The sequence below is a fragment of the Chenopodium quinoa genome, unplaced genomic scaffold (assembly GCF_001683475.1).
Source record: "Chenopodium quinoa cultivar QQ74 unplaced genomic scaffold, ASM168347v1, whole genome shotgun sequence".
NCBI classification, from domain to species: Eukaryota; Viridiplantae; Streptophyta; class Magnoliopsida; order Caryophyllales; family Amaranthaceae; genus Chenopodium; species Chenopodium quinoa.
Genome location: NW_018745248.1, coordinates 930,568 through 951,439, shown reverse-complemented (window position 1 = coordinate 951,439; position 20,872 = coordinate 930,568). Strand labels below are relative to the sequence as shown.

The 20,872-nt window shown below is 34.6% G+C and overlaps 1 protein-coding gene across 1 annotated transcript; it reads right to left on the bottom strand.

Moving 5' to 3' along the window:
• Window positions 1–982: 982 nt before the first annotated feature.
• On the bottom strand, window positions 983–1,651 carry LOC110711274. Its single transcript, XM_021889654.1, has one exon. It carries the CDS (start codon window positions 1,649–1,651, stop codon window positions 983–985), a length of 669 nt encoding a protein of 222 aa, XP_021745346.1.
• Window positions 1,652–20,872: the final 19,221 nt, after the last annotated feature.

Genomic DNA, 20,872 nt, shown 5'->3' with positions numbered 1-20,872 from the left:
CCGGTGACCGTCCTAGTTGGAATGAGCTCACCACTCTCATTCTTGACTACGGTAATATCCCCCTTCTTAGGAACGACATGAACGGGAGAAACCCACCTGGAGCTTGAGATGTAGAATATGATTCCCGCATCCAAGAGCTTGGTGATCTCTTTTTTCACCACCTTTCCCATTTGAGGGTGTAGCTTTCTTTGTCGTTCAAGGAAGGGTGCCTTCCTCAAGCGGCGTACACAAAGCGGGGCTTATACCTTTATGATCATCGATAGTATAGCCCAAAGAACCTTGGTGTTTTCTCAAGACACAACATAACGCTTGAGCTTGGCTTTCGCTCAAGGATGCACTAACAATTACGGGGTAAGTGGAATTGGGCCTAAGAATTCATACCTAAGGTGTGATGGTAGAGGTTTGAGTTCTACATAGGCACACCTTTACCTTCTTTTGTTGCGGCCGCTTGCAAAGCTTCATGGCTTGAGATATTCAAGCACAATTGTTCATCCACTTCCTCCATGCTTCCATTAAGCAATTCCTCATACAATGCTACCTCCTTGCATGGTACACCTAGCTTGTCTTTGTTCAACAAATTATTCTCTAGAGCATCGTTAGAGGTGAGCAAGTGCTCATGCATGGAAGACACAACATGATCAAGAGAGTCAATCAGCATGCAATTTTCAAGAGAAGAACTTGGATATTTCATGCTTTCATTCAAATCGAATTCTATGACCTTATCTCCTACCTTAAGGGAAATCTTTGCACACTTTACATCTATCATATCACCCGAGGTAGCAAGAAATGGTCTACCTAGAATAATTGGAATGGTAGCATCTTCATCCATTTCTAAAACAACAAAATCCACCGAGAACACAAACTTCCCAACCCTCAATGGAACATCTTCCACTTTACCTTTTGGAAACTTGATTGACCTATTGGCTAGTTGCAAGGTAATGTTAGAAGGTAAGATTTCCCTTAGATGAAGTCTTTGATAAACCTAATATGGCATTAAACTTGCACTAGCTCCTAAGTCACATAAGGCATTATCAAATTGCATCTTGTTAATAGCACAAGGGATGGAAAAGTTTCCGGGGTCTTTCAACTTAGGTGGCATTTTGTTCATGATGATCGCACTACAATTTTCAGTCAAATTGATTGTCTCCACAACATCACAAGTCCTCTTTCTGATCAAAATGTCTTTGAGGAATTTGGCATAATTAAGCATTTGGTTGATCACATCGGTAAAAGGTAGAGAAAGGTGAAGTTGTTTGAGCATATCAATAAATCTCCCAAATTGCTCATCCAATTTGTGTCTCATGAATTTTTGGGGATAAGGGAGCTTGGGTTTCACAATCTCTTTCTCTACTCTCACCTCTCTTAGTGTCTCAACCACAACCTCATCTAAAGATGCTCTACTTCCCTCATTCTCAACCAAAACCTCCTTTGGGACCTCCTTGTTATCACTCCTCCTTGGAAATATCTCCTCAAGAACCTTACCACTCCTTGTAACAATAGCATTCACGGGTTTCATGGGATCTAGGCCTTGGGAAGGTAAATAAGAAGGGCTTTCTTGGTCTTTCAAAGCACTAGCAAGTTGAGAAATTTGGTTTTCGAGCATTTTGTTGTGGGTAATCATTTTATTAAACTTCTTGTCACTAACGGCCATATATGTGTTCAACAACTTGGTTTGATTTTCAATTATTTCCTCCAAATTGGTCCTAGAAGAAGAAGATTGTGAATAGGAATTTTCACCTTGAGTCTTTGGAACAAATCCGGGTGGGGGACCTCTTTGAGAATTATTTTGAAAATTGCCCCTACCTTGATTGTTCTAGTTACCTCTATTTTTATTTCGACCATAACCTTGATTATGGTTTCCACTACCTTGGTTATGATTTCCATAACTTTGGTTTTTATTACCATAATTTGGTTTTGATTTTGACTACTATAACCTTGATTGTTATAGTTGCCACAAGAACTTTGGTTCCCTTGGTTCCTATAACCACCACCTTGGTTATAGTTGTCAAAATTACCTTGGTTTTGGTAATTCCTATTCCATTGACCTCTTTGATTATCAAACCTTTGCACATTATTATTTGACACATAATTCACATGCTCACTCTCACTATTATCAAAATCATCACCACATTCCGGAGAAGCATGAGGGCAATTACAAGAGTCATGATCATAAGATCCACATGCATCACAAAACAAGCAAGCACTAGGCATATTATTTGAAGAGGGAGGGGGTTGAGAGTTAGAAAAGGTACCTCTCCCCTTAAATTGGGAGGGAGAATTCGAAGCTTGAGAAGAAAAGGGACCTTCCAACTTGGCCTAGATTGCGGTCATTTCTTTCCCCAAGAATGTCATTTGTGACGATAAGTTGTTGATCGCATTTAGATGGTCTATAGAGTACACCGAAGAACCACTCTTGCTAGTTGAATCCCTCTCACCATCTTGTCAATCTTTATAGTACTAAACCATGTCCTCTATAATGTCCACCACTTCCTCTTTCGTCCGATTCATTATGGGACCTCTAGCACCCCCATCAAGGCATGATTTGCCTTGAGGACTTAGGCCACCATAGAAAATTTGAATGACTTGATAAGTTGGAATTCCGTGGTGGGGACATTCGCTTTGATACTCTTTATACCTCTCCCACGCTTCGTAGAGGCTTTCATTGGGTCTTTGCTTGAACCCTTGAATCAAAGCTCTAGCCTCTACCGTTTTCTTTTGTAGGTAGAATCGGGACAAGAATTCCTTGGTGACATCGTCCCATGTTCGATGGGAATTTGCCTTTACCTCCTTATCCAACCACTCCAAGGCTCGGCCTATGAGAGAAAATGGAAACAACTTTAACCGGATGAATTCTTGAGAAACTCCGTTCACTTTGATAGTGTTGCAATACTTTTCAAACTCCTTGAGATGGTTCAACGGACTCTCATTCTTAGCTTCGCTATATTGTCTCCTTTTGATCAAAGCGATCATAGCAGGCCTAATTTCGAAGTCATTCGCCGGTGTTGTAGGTGGAGCAATTCCACTCTCTAACTTGTACGCATCGGGAATTCCCAATTCTTTCAAAGCAAATCTTGGTTGATCTCCCATGCTTAGTTCCTCTTCAAATCCTTCTTCTCTTGAAGAACTAAATTCAAATGATCGACTAGCAATTCTTCTCCTTGAAAGAGTCCTTTCGATTTCCGGGTCAAAAGGCACAATGGATCGATCACGAGCTCTATGCATGCAAAACTTCAATGAAAATATTAGTAGCACAACTACAAATGTAGCCTTAAGAAACAAAATCTTTTCGTATTTTTTTTATCAATTAAAATGAAATAGAAACAACAACTAAAGCTAAGCACCAATTTCACTCCCCGGCAACGGCGCCATTTTGATAGAGGAATAAACTAGTCATTAACTGCCTATCCCAAAATCAAACACTATTTATAAAATCCTAAACCAACCTAAAACAAGTATAGGTAAGTATAGGGTCGAACCCAAAGGAGTTAGTTGGTGTTATCTTTAGCCTAAATCAAGCTATTTTGGAGATTGAAGTAAGAAAATGGTTGGTGTTATGATAGAAAAATTAGACTAATCAAGTAATTCAATAAGCTAAATGCTAGGGATATTGGTTCCACATGCTAATTCAATAATCGTGCTAATCGACAATTTCTTCGTTTGATTCAAGCATTGCAAAGGACAAACAATAGTAGCAATCAAGAGAGTTCAAGAGCTATCTCCTAGAGGCCAAACTAGGGGTCACTATGAATGGCTAATCAAGGAAATTCACAATAGAACTCAATCAATTAAAGCAATTCTCAAATTGATGGGTCATGTCATTAAGAAATGCAATGCAATCTAGATTAATCTTATAGGTTGATCATTCCTAATCTAATTAATCACATGTAAAACTATGTCAACCAATTTAATTGCAACAATTCAATCAATCAAAGATCATCAACTCTCACAAATTATCAAATAAGCATGTTTCCCCTTCTCCCTAGCAACTAATCTACTCACTAATCATGGTGTAACTCAAGAACAAATCACTAGAATTAGCATTGATCATCATTCCAAATCAAAATAAAGAGAAAGCAATATCAACAACAATATCCAATTCAAATCCAAGCAATACAAACAATCAAAGATGAAACTTAATCAATTAATTAAGAGAATCTTACTAACATTAATGATTGAAAATGAAGAAGTCCAAGCACAATTGATCCAATGTTAAAATAGAAATCCAATACCAAGAACTTCTCTCTAACTTCTCTCTCTAAAATTAAGCTAATGAAAATGATCTAAAAGTTATCTTCAAAAAGGAATTACAAGTGTATTTATAGGCAAAGAAGAAAACAGGATTTCCGCGCCCTCTCCAATAAACCCCGCGCCCGCGGATAAATGGGTACGAAACCCATTAAAAACTCCGCGGGCTTTATGGGCAACACCCGCGCCCGCCGCAAAAGCGCGGCGAATCCCCTACTCCCAAAGGATAATCAGAGGGCCGCGATCTCTCTGGTACGAGCGGGCTCCCCAATCTACCCGCGCTCGCGGCAAGCTCGCGGAGAGTTCCTAGTCAAAATCGGCCAATTTGGTGCATAAGATCCCGCGCCCGCGGACTTCAGTACCGCGCCCGCGGTAGACATGCAGGGCTTGATGCTCTCTCCATGACCTCTTTAAGCCCTCTCCGAGCCGATTATTTCCTCCTTTCTTAGTCCATATAGCCCATCTTTATTCCCTTGCAGAGACAAATCCTATGTACCTACAAAAACAAACAACGAAAAGAAATAAAAGGGAAAAAGAACCAAATAAAAGGAAAACACAAAGAAAACACGAAGAAAACACGAAAAACACAAGGAAAGAAAGAAAGAAAGGGATTAAAGGAAAAAGAACTTAAAATAAAATAAGAAAGCATAAAAAGGAAGATGAAATCATTCTAAAAGACTACCCTATGAGTGCCATAAATGACACTCATCAACGATCTCCTGGATCGTTAAGGGGTGTAACCTTCACCTCGTGAACGGTTTACAAGTTCCTAAAACATGTTGGCGACTCTTTTACTCTATCTTTTTTCCCTTTGGACGCCACCGTACTTTAGTGTATGATCATAGTGGGGTTAAATCTAGGGGTAATGCTTGAAATATTCCCTACACACCCTAACTAGTGTAAAGTGCTAGGCTTTTAAGCGGCCATGGGCATTTAAGGAGAGTACCCCTTACGATGGGATCACCCTCCTTACAGTGGCGACTCCACTGGGGTCTTAGAGGTTACATGATTAGTTCATAGTTATGGTTTAAGGTTTCCAACACTAGGTTGCCTATGGATTGTAACGAGAACTAACTTGGATAATTTCTAGTTAGAGAGCGAGACTCGAACGCTTAATATCTTCCTTTTTCATAAAAGTAAAAATCGAACAAGCAACATTGCATCATGCATAATAATAGGCACAGTTTAACCATTTGGGATCGGGTCATTGACTAGGGGTCCAACACTAGGTTTCAATCTTGAAATCAATAACAATAATCCCACCCATATCGTCAACAAAATGTTGAGAGGGCGATGTCATGAGTCAACACGTTGAGTGATTGATTTGTGCATCGTTTCTTAAGATATGGCACCCTTGGACACCCAAGCCTTGACCTTAGAATGGCATTGTATGCTTTGACGGTTCTTTTTATGTGCTTATATGACTACATGTATATGTGCTTCATGTCTAATCTAACTAATTCCATCTTGTTACCTAGAGATATTAAAACGAAAATTCGCAAAAATTATGGTTCGACAAAAGAAAAAAAAAAAATTATCGTTGTTTTTGCATTTTCGCAAAAAAAAAAGAAAAAAAAAAATCGTTCTTTTTGCGTTTTCGTAAAAATAAATTGTCGAACCTACTAGGTGGCACGCGCAACTGTCAAAGTTGCGCGCTCCCTCCTAGCGCAAGTTCAGAAGTTGCGCGCGGCACCTTCGCGCAACATTGTGTCTTGCGCGCGCCCACTGTTCAATGTTGACTTTGACTTATTACGAGCAATATCATACGAAAAAACGATATTACCGCTTCAAGGTTAATCATTAAGTAGGTGCTAAAAATATCTCTTTGGCTAACAACGTTGTCTAACTTAGTTACCTTTACTTTGATCGTCGTTTTTGTTTATTTTCAAAAAAAAAATTCGAAAAAAAATTGGTTTTTATCGTTCCTTTTGCGTTTTTGCAAAAAAATAATTAAAAAAAAATGTTTTTTTACCGTTCCTTTTGCGTTTTCGAAAAAAAAGGCATGTGGCAGATGCTACTCTTGAAGTTGCACTTTCCACCTTAGCGCAAGACGGAAAATTGCGCGCGATACTATTTATGATTATGATGATTCGTTTACGTACTTTACAATCAAGCTAATAACATTACTTCTTATGAGGTTCGTCATTAGAAGTTCGCATATCTTAATAAGACGTCATCAATATGTCTATTCTTAAACGTGCCTATTTTTGTGTTCATCATTTTTTTTAGTTGTAATTGGTCAACCTTGATTTAAGAGTATAATTTATTTACCTCTTTTATGGTTTCAAAAAAATATCTCGTTAAATTCACTTGGGATGATTGCCTCACACAAAAAAAAGTGAGAGAAATAGAACGAAAAAAAAAGAAATGTCGTTCTTAAAAAAAAAAAAGTATTATACAAAAAAAATATTATTCTCAAAAATAAAAATGAGAGAAAATAATGAATGATAAAACCGAGAAAATGATTTAATTATTTCTTGGATTTTACATTCGGAGGCCATCATTCTTTTCAAACAAATAGTAATATATTATCCTTTAAAGATAAACAATATAAGAATCATAATTTATAAAAAAAAACAATATTGATCTCTATTGTAATCTAAATGATCAACAAATACTATAGTATATTTGATCATTTTAAGGAGTATGTTCGGGTTGATTAATATTCCTAAAATTTGAAGAGCATTTTCAATCCAACTTTCTTGAATTTCTCTTCTACCTTTTTCGAAAACAATTCATTTAAAGTAAAATCCTTAGATGATTACCTTATTGAAGTCAACACAAATCATGACATTCCATTAATGATTGTTCGTGAATTTTTTGAAATTCTTCATCAACAAACTTTCTTAAAGTGAATTCGTATTACAAGGATTAAACAAAAAAAAAATAAAACAATCATTTTAACTTTGGTTCTTTTTTTTGAATGCTTGGTAGAAAAGGTTTAAGTCAACGCGCTCAATTTCTCGTGATACACATTACTAGATCATCTTCCACATTCGCATACTAGTCTAATCATGGGTGACAAAGCAGCATTGGAGAAACTTAGAGAGCAACTTAAAAACCTAAAGGCCCTACGAGAATAAGAAGCCCAAATGAAGGCTCATAAAAAAGCAGAAAAGGCTAAAATAATAGCAGAAAAAGAAAAAGAAAACATTCTGCAAGAAAAAGCAAGAGCCGAAAGAGTAGAGGCCATGGAGAAACTTGTCCTTCGAGCCAACTCAGGGAATAAGTACTTCAATTATGAGCTTGCACCACAACCTTGTGGCAAGACTCCCCCAGAAAAGTTCTTGACTACGGAATTGCCAACCTTTAAGGTTACAAACAATCCTAGAACTCACTTAATGAGCTTTATTGGATTTATGGCATTGAAAGGGGTTGAGCCAAGCCTATATGCACATACTTTTCCTCTTTCATTGGACCCATCTTCTAGATCATGGTTTTATAACCTCGATGCATAACAAACTTCCACTTGGAGTGACGTTGTAAAAGGGTTTTAAACCCAATATGGAGATAACATCGAGCTCATAACTATCTTGCGCGATCTCGAATTGTTTAAGCAAGGGGAAGAAGAAGGCTTCATTGACTTCTTTTCTAGGTGGCGATCAAAGGTTTCTCTTATTCCCCAAAGACCTCCGGATCATGAACTTGTCCCAAAGTTCATAGACAATATGTCTCCACCATTCAAGTGCCATTTACAATACCTTGGTTTAGACACATTTCAAAAAGTCTATACTGTGGGAACATTAATTGAAAGGGACTTGATAAATGAAACCATGAATCATATAGATGGACTTGATTTTTAGAGAGGATTTCACTTACGTCGGAAACGGACAAAGATCAAAAACGCAATCTCAAGAAGTTGTCAACAATTCAAGATGTAGCACCCTAGTTCTTGTTTTGTTTCTTTACTTTGTTTTATGATAGACTAAGGGATTCATGCTGTCGAATCTATTTATTTTGTACTCTCATTAATAAATGAATAAAAAAATATATTTTCAAGTACGTCTATCTTGTGCTCTTTTCAATCTTTTTATTATTGGCTCGAATTAAGTAAAATTTATACATACAAACAGGCATTAACAAAAGGCATACATACTCAACACTTTAAGAATCTTGATAAGCTTTGGCTTACTAGATTTATCGAACGAAGAGAGGCCCATGTTTGGCCCATAAAGAAGGGATATGATGATTTCACCAACACATGAGGCAACTTGAAACTCCACAAAGATAATCCCATGTTCTTAACCTTAGAAGAAATCCATCTTCTTGACAGCCCTTTTGAGCCTCGTCAGTTAAGCCTTAGTTATTCAACCTACATTATTCCATACATTGGGATGAGAATGGTGTAAAGAGATATAAATGAAAAATTAGGGGAACGAAACATAAGAGGGGGACACAAAGTTAGTCTAAACCCAAAAGGAAAGATCTAATGCAAAAGAAAGAAAGAAATCGTTCTAAACCCAAAACAAACTTGTCAAAAAAAAAATAAAAAAAAAAAGAGGACAAGGAAAAGACACCTAATGTAGGACGTTGCCACACAAAGCAGAAAGGTTTTAATTTAAGAAGCACCAAAAGTAAGGGATTTTGGGCGTATACTTGAGCCTATCCATTCTTCATAACCCCAAGCCTAACTACGTTACAACCTTGGAAAGACCCTCCTTGAGTTAGACCATAACCATGTAACAAAATCATCATTCCATGAAAATATGGCCAACCTTAGGCCTTTGCACATATGGACCTACTATTGAGTAGTAATGACCATATATAAAATGCATGAAGTGTTGAGTTATGATTATAAAATTAAAAAAAAAATTCAAATGATTTAGATGATTTGATAGCCATTGGCTTGATTACATCATGTTAGTAAAGCAATTGAATCAAACTAAATTCAATGTTTTCCATATCTTTTGCCAAAGAAAAATGAGATGATTATCACTAAAAAAACAATCATTTTATTTTCTTTTAATAATAGGGCTATTTATTACCAAGGTAATTCAGGTTCTATATACATTGCCTAGAAAGAAAAAGAGTTAATACAATAAATTGATTTGATATATCGACAACCTCGACGTCAACTTTAGATGTCTTTTACAACTCTTGAGAATTGGTCTTTTCACTTGTCATGAGCAACTAAAATGTCCACCTACGTGGGATATCTCCATCTTATCTAAGCGAGGAATATTGATTGAACATGATCGCTACATGAAAAAAAATGATCGTTATCGCTATCACACGTATACCTCACTGCCAAGTCATCACGATGATTCAAATATTAAGTCAATAAACTTTGCCTTTCGAAAACATGTCTAATTGTCTTTCTTTATTCTTCTATGGGAAAGTTGGATTCCCCTTCCTTTTTATACAAATCCATCTTTTTTGTTCATTTATTTTTTAAGGGGGTAAGTCGGGATGATCCCTCCCATTTGGCATCTAAAATACTCAAAAATAATATAATTTTTTCCGCTCTTTGCCTCAAATTGGGGGCTTAAAAAAGCCAAGACATCCCCACTTCTCTTTATTTATAGATTTGAACAAGCTATTTATGCTGTAAAATCAATGTCATGCAAAGCTTATTACGAACCATCTTAATAACTTTAAATGATAAAGGGAAGAATACCACTTCCTATTATTTTACCAAGATAATTATTTACTTGATCAAACAATTTATGATAAACATATGCAATATTCCACAAATTAAAAACATAAGTCTTGGGGCTTTAAATAAACATGAGAAACATCCCCTAGCATATGAATTCCAAAAGCCACCTAAGGTTACACTTGGGGGCTACAAAAATATAGGTCTTACCTCAACTTTCTTTTTGAAATAAGACCATATTTTGGAAAGTGATTCGAATGATTTTATAAATTATTTTAACACTCCATCGAACCTAAGTTTGGTAAATATTCATTTTCAAACTACGACAATTTTTAATTGGAAGAACTTCACTTTCAATTATCTAAGTATGACAATGATGATAAACACTAAAAAGGGAAAGATGACAAAATTAGATATACAAAAGTTTTCTAACATTTTCATATCTTTGTTGAAATAAGTTGCGAATTACAACTTACCTTCATCAATCTTGGACAAAAAAGTCACACTCAATTACAAGCTAGACTTTTCTTTCCATTTTGGGTCCAGTTTTGAAAATAATAAGATTTTTGCCTACTAGAAAAAGTTGCTTTTCAAAAAAAACTTTCATTGGATCCTTTTTCAAATTTTGAATTCTAATTCGAAACTACATAAAAATAGTATTCAAAATTTCCTTTCTGAATTTTTGTTTTCTCAAAAATAAATTTTCAGATTCTCAATAACTTATTGGATAATACATGTATATACATAAATATTTCCAAAAGGAATGAATTAAGAGTCGACTTCTTGTTGACTCGAACTTGTTCTCGCTTAGTTCTCCCGCGAATATTGGCTAAGGGATGGTAAACGAACCACCTACAAGACCAAAATAAAAGATTGATAAGAACAAAGAAAATATTTGATGTTCTAAATCAACTTTGAAAATAAAATCACCGCAATGATCTTTACAACCGTTTAGACATTAGGTAAGATACTAAACCATAAACACAATTGTTTTTGGTCTATAAACAAGCAAAAAAAAACTAACTTTCTTTCTTGAAAATAACTTTAACTAAAATGGAAAGCCATGTCATTGTCCTAAATATCTCAAAACAAAATAGGACATATACATAGGTCCATCTCAGTACCATATGAATGGCCTAAATAATAGCAAGGCATTAGAACTACCCCAAATTGGGGGCTCCAAGACTTTTGAAATAGAAAGAATGCGCATAATCCGACACATGGGTCTTCAATATCCACAAGAAAAAAATAATAATAAATGAGATATTCATGCCATTCGAGCTACTTTCGGGAATCGCCTAAGCTACAAATGGTTTACGTAGATCTCGAGCCTTACAATTTTCAAATGCATCACAATGATTTAATAATCATTTTGTTCCTTTGAAAACTAAGTTTGCAACTGAACTTGGCCATTAAACAGGTTACATACTCGAGCAATTTTCAAGTTCAACTTCAAAAACTAATCCTAGTGCATAATTGTTGTTTCAATACTTCAATTTACTCTAGAGATTAGAGAGTATGACTAGTATAGAGCAAAAGAAACAAAATCATGATACATACTTGCTCATATTAAAGTTTAGTACTCAATCATTCATCATGAAAATTGTATCAAGACGCTTTATTAACATAAGACAAAAAATTTCATGAGTTAGAATGTAAAGAAAAGACTCCTAAATTCTAAATTAAGGAGTCTTCATTTAAAATTATTCTCCATTGTTCCACACATTGGAATTTCGCAAGGAGGATAACATCTACTTTCTCGAGATTTTAAACAGTGACAAAATTTGAACTTAAAAGAAAGAATTCAAAAGTAACAAGAATAGACGAAAAAATTTGAACAACATTTAATTTTTCCTCTTACTTGTTCTAATGAATGACAAATATTACTAGACTTAGCAAATTTCTTTGAATGGTAAAAAAAACTATTTAAACACACTAGTTTAAGCGTTTCCAAGATCCTAGTTGTTATCATAATAAGACGAAACACAAGATTTCTAGACCCATTTCAAGCAACATGAAAGGGTCTAATTATTAAAAACAGACAAGTCATCGAAGTCACCCAACATTGGGGGCTACAAGATTCGATAACATAAAATGGGGGCTCAAAAGCCCGAAGTATAGCCAAACTACTCTAGTTCGATGACGTCTTCAAGAATTCCCTAAACTAACTAGTTTTGTGCAAATCTTGAGATCACAGTTTTATGAGTGAATAATAATAACCGTCGGTTATTTTTGTCATTGATAAAACCAATTTTGAAACTTACGCATGAAAAAAATAAACATGTGTCACAAGAACAAATTCATGCTATTATAAAAGTTCAAAAGTTCATTTATAATTTTAATGCATAATTGTTGTTCTAAACACTTCAATTTACATTAAAATTAACAAGTATAGTCTATGTGAGCAAGCACAAAGTCAAAATTAGAACAAATAATAATAATAAAAAAAACACATATATGCTTGACATGCTCATACAAGATTAATACTTTATCACTTCACATGAAATTTGTTGCAATATATTGCTTAAACATGTCACAACGAACAAACAAACAAATTCATGAAAAAAAGTCAAATTAAAAACCCCCAAATTCAAAATTTGGGGTTTAACGGTTCGAAAATCGCCCAAATTCAGCCATGAATGAACGAATTATGGAAAATATGAATAAGGGACAAGATCTTCTTCCTTTAGCTTTGAAAAACAAGAAAATCCAAGCTCTTTAGAGAGAGAAAGAAGCGAAAATCGTGAAAGAAGGAGAGATAAAGCGAAATGAAAAATCGGGCTCAACGATTCTCTTTTTGCTGACTTAAATGTCGCGCGCAACTGAATTAGTTGCGCGTGACAGACGAGCGCAACTCAGAATGATGCGCGCGCCTTGCCAGCGCGACCTACTGAGTTGTGCGCGAATACTGATCACTAAAATGACCGAAATCTTGATTTTGATCCGTTTGATCAATTTTCAACGGTTTTTGCTCATCAATAGACGTAATGGCGCGTAAATTATCAAAATCTTTTTAAATTGCTTTGCATATTGTAGTTTGTTTTCTTCTTTGTTAGTTTTTTGCATCATATTGCATGCGCACCGTGCTTCGTGCCTTCCCCAAGCATACGTTTTGAACGTTTTTCGTAAGAGTGCCTTAAGACGTTTCGTGGTGGTGCTTTACGTAAAAGCACCCAAAGACAGGTTTGTGATTTTACTGTAATAACGTTACAAATGTCCGGGTTTTCTTCTTTTTTCTCGTCCGAAGCAAAAAGGAAGGAGTTTTCATGCAGCGTAAAAATGCAAACGGCGTAGGTGTTGAGTAAAATTTCACTCAGCCCAAGCTTTGCGAGATCTACCTCTCGGGACTAAAAGGTAGAGAATTACTGTAGGTGTTAACTCACGAGTTGATAGGCGCGCCGAACCTTCAGGAACAGACACTTCTTGAATGGGAGCAAATACGGTAGTTAGTGCGCTTAATAATTTACCACCCCCTGTATAAAGAAGCGACGAGACGATGTCACACCTATGTAGTCACGTGCCCCTAGTCCTGAGACACGTCTACTCATCTTGTGAACAAAACTGATGATAGAGTGGTTGACTTTCTTCCCTCTCACTGAATTTGGATATATGCCTCTAGTCCTGAGACATGTATTTCTATCTTGTGGACTTCTGGCTCGAATACCGGACCATTTCGGCTTTAATACCAAAAACCTTTTTTCATCTTTTACTTTGTTAAAGTCAGGCTAAAGTTTCAATGACATATCAAGGGACTTTAGAACAACGATGACACAATTGAGAGGAAATCTTCCCCTTTTATCCTTTTAAAACCGATCTCTTCTCATGAGTTGACATCACCCATAACACCTTTACTTGTAAAAGCGTTCTACAATTGCAAAGGATCAAACTAGATTCTTTAGCGCGTTAAGACTAGGAAAAATATTTCTAGCCTTAATAGCAACTTGTTTCAAACACTTAGCGAACCAAGGATTGTTTTGACATCCTTAAACATTACTGAAAGATTTTCTATTGTTAGGGAACTTCACAGAATGAGTCTCGGATTTATTTCCTTGACTACTTTGATCATTGTCTATTCTAGACTGGATTAAAGTGGGGGCTAATTGTAGACACCTACTTTTGGCCTCTTGTCCCAAATGGAAGTGCAATAATGCTACAAAAATCCGTTCTTCATGCTAGATCAAAGTTGAAATGTTTATGGACTATGAAAAGAATTATGAAGTAATTTGAAACCCATATTTGAGACCAAGTTATCTTAGAGCCTTGTTCAATTACTAATTATGCCTAAAACGTGTTAATACATGTTTAAACTTGATTAATAACGGACCTAAATGCGTCAAATGCAATGATTGGATCCAATGGAACCTACAATATTGAAAAACCGAGCCAAACAGGTAAAACAACCATCACATTCCCGTGCAAGGCCTATATATATTGATAGACCTTTCAAAGATCTTTCCAAGGTATATTATTATCCCAATTTCGAGCCAAAACGAAGAAGTTATGATCAAAACACTAAACCGAGCACTAAAACCGACACCCTTTCACTCCAACGACCATAACTTTTGATCCATATTAAATTTTAATGTCATTTTAAATGCATTAGAAAGAAGAAATTAACGTCTTTCCAATGATATCTCACACGCCGTAATCCGACTCTTAAATCAAACGTTATAGCAGTTTTAAAACGCGTTTTTGTATAAGGCAAACCGCAAACCAGCGCAACTCAATTGGGCGCGCAACTCATTGAGATGCGCACGGCACCCCAGTGCGACTCAAAGTGTTGCGCGCGCCACCTGACGGGGTGGCCCTAAAACCATTAAAGGAAGATTTTACATAAACGAAGAACGGTTAGTTTCCTGAGCACTTAGACAAATCACTTTTCTTTTATTGTTTAAATAACTTTAATTGATTAATTAGTGTTGTTTGATAACTTTAAACATACTATTAATTAATTAATTCACATAGTACTCTTTCGTTAATCAAGACTAGAATTTGAATAATTAAATGTTGTTTTATCACTTAAGACAAGGCGAATCTTGTTTATTTATTGTTCTTTCACGAATATTATTAAAAAACAATAACGCCTTTTACAATGTACTTCCTATGTGATTAATGCTTGTAAATAAAATCAATTAACTTAGTCTTTAGGTATCACGTTGCATATATTGTTTGGTAATGAAATTGTGAAAAAGTAAGAGCTAGTAGAGGTCGTACTAGGGCTAGAATAGCGATTCCTCCCTAAAATGAACGTTATTTTAGTACCCTTGCTCTCGAACTCATTTCTGGTTTATGTAGACCAATTTGGGCATGGGTAAACTTATGATTCGTGCTAATTATTCCATGAACTCCACATGGAATAAAGGCATGAACGAGGTTTATGAGTTTTCCTAAAACTCATTGGCAACTCCTACTTGTTTCTTACAAAAAAGCATGATGAGAGTATCATTTCTAATTCAAGGTCTCCCAAACAGTAAGGAATTCAAATCCTAATACACCCTAACAAGTGTAAAGTCTTAGGATTTTAAGTGGCCATGGGCATTTAAGGAGAGCGCCCCTTACGATGGGATCACCCTCCTTACACCAAGTAACTCTCACAAAGGTCAAGACATCAAAGATTCAAGTTCACTGATTCAACTACACATTTCTCAAGAAATTCTAGCAACTTTGTGAGAGTTTAAGAACCGTTTTCTCTGATACCAACTGTAACATCCCGTTCTTTTGGAACTGGTAGCGTTAGAAGAATTATGCCTTAATGGGAGGCTACTTAACTTCGATTATAAAAAGTCAAGCTTAACCTAGGTCTAAAGGTCAAATTTAACTCATTCACAAATCCAAATAAAGTTATTTAAGCTAAGGACAAACTAAGTGAACAAAAGAAAATAACAAACAAACTTAAACATAGACTAATCAATTACATTCAAAAGCCAAGGGCAGAACAACCATATTGGCCAAACAAAAATAAAACCAAACAAAATTCAAAGTACTTAAACAATCAGCTAACAACAAGAGGCATACAAGCCTAAAAGTTAGGTTCTAAACTCTCAATCCCCAACCCATTGTCATAGAGATCAAATAAACAAATGAAACATGCAAATTATAACAACGTTCCACAATCAGTGGGGAGCAACTAGTAGTTCTCCCTCAAATCAGAAATAGAAGATTTTAGGCTTAAATTAACAAAAAGAAACCACAAACAACTTGAAAACTCAAATGAAATCACTTAACACCATCAAACCATACAAACATAGAAATATTCCAAATAAACTTTAAACGGGAATTTCGACATTAAATCACTCAATTTTAATCATAATATATGAACTTCAAATAAGTAATAATTTCATAGTATAAATATTTCAAACTCAAAACCATCAAAACAGTAGAACTTGCATGGAGGGAACGCTAGTGGCCTCGCAATCCACTTCCTAAGGTTTGTCAGGACGAACCCCAGGTCATCTCGCAGAGAACATGTCTAAGATTGGCCAACTCGCGGTTATGGGTAGATGCCATTAAGGTCTTACACACCCCCGGACGACAACAATTCACCCAGGTTAAGCTACCTAAGACTATCAATCCAGATAGTTAGCATGTTCATTAACCATCGGGAAGCATCTCAGCCTCACACACGACTATGGAACCACACACAATTCCAAAAACCACTTAAAATACTTAATATAATATATTTCTCTCAGAAATCTGTAGAGAAGCCAAACATGATCTTATACTTAATTTAAACAGCATATGAAAATCATATTTCTTAAATTCAATTGAAAACCCAATTCTAAATGCATTTCAACATATTAAATCACAAAGGTATATTCTGATTTCGGGAATATAATTAATTATCGGAAATCAACAATTAATTGCAATCACAATTCTTGGCGAAGTAATGTTAAAGACAGTGTTATTCTTCTCTTAAGCATTACGATGTCGACAATACAATTAAAACTCACACACATTCAAACTCACATTAAAGTATTTAAATTTAGGGGTTTATAATTACATAAAAATCATTTAGTTAAACCAAAAATCCAAACTACCATTTCATAAAACCAAAATAGGGCAGCAAGATTCAAGTCCAAAAATCATCATAAAAACCAAATCAAACATACTTCAAATGCAAAATAAAAATTAGTGAACATACATATACTCAATAAGCATCATATAAAACTATTTCGAACTTAAAATTATAGGTTTAACATGCTTAAATAAAATCATAAACACAGCAGCCCCAATTTAGGTTCCAGCCGTACCACTCGCATAAAACACCCCAAAAACCAACCTTAAACATGAAACAAACAAAGCTTAGCCCATTTTAGTAAACACTAGGGGTGTATATGAGCCGAGTCGAGCCGAGTATTACCCTCTACATGTTCATGTTTATTTAAATCAGGCGAGTTCAGCATGATTCCGAGCTTTCAAGCTAGCTCAAATTTCAGTTCAAGCTCGGCTCATTTAGTACATTTTATGTTCACGAACGGTTCATTAACAACTCGTTTATTTAACGAGTCTTTCATGAACAAACTTAGTAATAATCAAGCTTCTCCAATAAATGAGCTCTATACTTTTGATATTTAATTAAAAATTTCAAAATAAGCATAATAATTTAATCTTAATTATAAATTTAATAACTAAATTAACAATTGTTAATGATTCAATAATTCATGAACATAACTAAATGAGTAGTTCATGAACATAAATAAACGAGTTGTTCATGTACTTATCTGAAAAAGAATAACTATGTTCGTGTTCAAGCTCATTTATTAAATGAGTTTTAAAATATGTTCAAGCTCGGCTCATTTATTAAATGAACGTACATGAATAAGCTTCAATCGAGTCTAAACACGAGTAGTTTATAGATCCTAGTAAACACACTAAAAATATAATAGGTCATGTCAACCTTTCCTTTGGGATTAGAAATCAGGAAAAACATATCATAAAAACTCTCGAATCACACAACCTTCACAATGGATGGCAACAACTCCTATACTTACTTTTAGGCCATTAAAACAAATCACTCTTTCTTAGAATCATGCCAAATTAATTGGGGAATATCTTAACATGGTAATAAATCAAATTGGGCAAGAAAATCAATCAATAAAATCATATTTAAGATCTTAAACACACGCCCAACATGCTGTAATTCTGGTCGCGGATTTCAGCTTTACTTGCCCAAAAGAAAATATGCCAAAAATCAAAGTTTAACACATGGAACTTATACCTTATTATCCCTAATATGCCAATACACATTAACCAGCAAGAATAAGCACAAGAAAATGGTTAAGCATGCCTCAAAACCACAACAAAACTCATGACAAGTATGTAACATTATAGCAGTACCTATGGTGCATCTAGTGCCTCAAAACAATGTATAAAATCATTAATAACATCATACAAAGATAATACAACATAAAGGCTTTGATATCAATCAATTTTGGGCACAAAAACAATGATTAATATCACGAAGTTGTATTCTATGTCACACAAATTACAACAACCACAAAGTGAATGAAAATTACAAATAAACCTAATCCTAGCCATGTTTCTACCTATCAATTCAACTCTAAAATCCAATAGTTTTAACCTAAGAGACTAAATCTAGTAACATTGAATGGAGATCATGAAAAAACAGATTAAGAAGGGCAAAGAGAAGATCCACGAGATCAGACCACCCTCACGTAAGATCACGCCCAAAACAACCCTCTAAACACCCTTGTTATTCTTCCAATTCTGATCCTTCAAAATGGGATGAATATGGCACGAATTAAGAACCTTTGGTATCAGAAACTAGGGTTAAAATCACCCTTGACATACCCCTTGAATGCAAGAAAACTTTGAAGAGAAAAGGAGGAGTTGTGATGCGTTCTTTTGTGATGGGGAAAACTTATATTTGAACGTAAAAGTGATGGGGAATGAGGAGTCTTCTGGGCAGCCTTCATTAGAGCTTTGATTGGACCTCAACACAAACTTAAATTAGGGTTACTAGGGTTAAAAATATCAGTCTCTTAACTTTTGATTGTTGCCGTGAGAATCATTAGGAATGGCTCAAATTGAGCTTACGAAAAGGCCATACAAAGCTAGGATTCAAGGCTTCCATTTTAGGCTTGATTTAATGATTACTTTAGCTTAAGATTGGGTTTAAGGAAACTAATAAACAAGCCTATCTCAATATATTTAGTCATGAAAGTGTTAAGCCAAAACCTGACTAATAAATAAAGTTTAGTTGGCCCGAAACTAGACTAGGAAAGGGATGTAACGGAAGGCGATTTGAAAGTATGATTTAAAAAAAACAATAAAATAGATTATATTATTGATAAATCAATAATAATATAAAAATTAATTACAATAATAATAATGAAAACAATAATTTAAATCACGAAACAAAAATATATATAAAGTTTATCGAGGCGATATGCGAAACCAATAATATATAGAATTGACACTTATATTTAAATATATATAATAATGAAAGCAATATAAAGAGGCGATATGTGAAACCAATAATATTATTCACTTATAATTACCTAATTAATTAAAGGGCATTATTATGAGTTTTATAAATATAAATTAAAGAATAGTTTGTAAACAATATCAATTCGATAATCGAATTGACGGAATCACCCAATACCACTTTATTTATCGATATTGATACAATTGAACGTAAAACATCTTTAAAACCCTAAAATCATTTTATTATACGTATAGAATTGACACTTTAGTCAAGAAATCACCAATGATGACCCGTATCAATTTTTATAGATTAATATTTGAATTGACGCTTAAGCTTAAGGAATCACCCATCAAAGCTAAAACCAATTCAGACAAGTTGGATACAGTTTGAAATAATTAAAACTCAAATATAGAAGCCATTTTAAATAATACCTTTCAAAAGTTTTGTCAAAATATTATATTTAGGGTTTCAAAAGCTTGGGATGACCCTAATATCAATAAAACGAAATCAACATTTAAATTTAGAAATTCACAATTAAATTAGAAATTAGGTTTAATCGGTTTAAATGCACATAATATAATGGTTCAAAAATATGGGGCGTTATAACTTGTATGTATGAAAGATTATGAATGTCAGTCTATTTTGTTATTATTTAGATGATATATTATGATTGAATGGATTATAAAGAAGGATATACTGATATATGTCTATCTTAGCTCATTTGTGAATCAGGTCATGATCATAATTATTATTTTGTTTGAAAATTTTGACTTTGATATGACAAGCTGATTTGATTGTTTCATTTTTGCTAGAAAGGAATTCAGAGGATATACAGCTTTATATCTTAAGAAGTTAAATACTTCTTTAAAAACCAAAGGTTTTATTAATCTATCATCTTATCTATTTGCTCTTTTAATTGTCGAATCACCTTATTTTCTGTACAAAAGTGCAAGAAATTTTAAAGACATATCAACTTACCTTATTTGATTGCAGGTGACCCAAAGGAGTCTTTCTACATTGGCCTGCTTCATGATGAAATCTGCAACCTGAACAGTGGACCTTCACAAGGTAAGCTTGTTGTTAAAGCTCAAATTTTATTTTATTTTCCTTGTATAATACTAATTTTAAAGTGTGTTGATTGTGTCATACCAGAGCTTCTACCAAATTGGAGATCAACTATGGATGCATACCATAGACAAATTCTGTAAGTTATACAATTTCATCATGTCCAATATATTCATTTCCAGGCTTGTGGTTTGTTGAGGGACATACTCTACTGTCAGTTTTAGGCGGTCTGATATTGTTAGTTTCTAGTTTTGACTGGAAATGGCAATGTCAAGGAAAGTTATATATTTTCTTCGTGTTAATTTTCCAAGAATGTATTAATTTGTTTAATGAGCATCCTTAGACCCTGTAGTTTCATACTGTATTAAGGTTGTAGTGGAAATTCCTTGATAAAGATCAAGTTAGTCTAAATTTTCCTTATCAAATAGTTTCGTGTGTTTGTTGTGTCTTTTCTTTTTGCATATGGTAAAATGTCATGACAACAGAAATTACGAATCTTTAGTGATTTGAGATGTAGT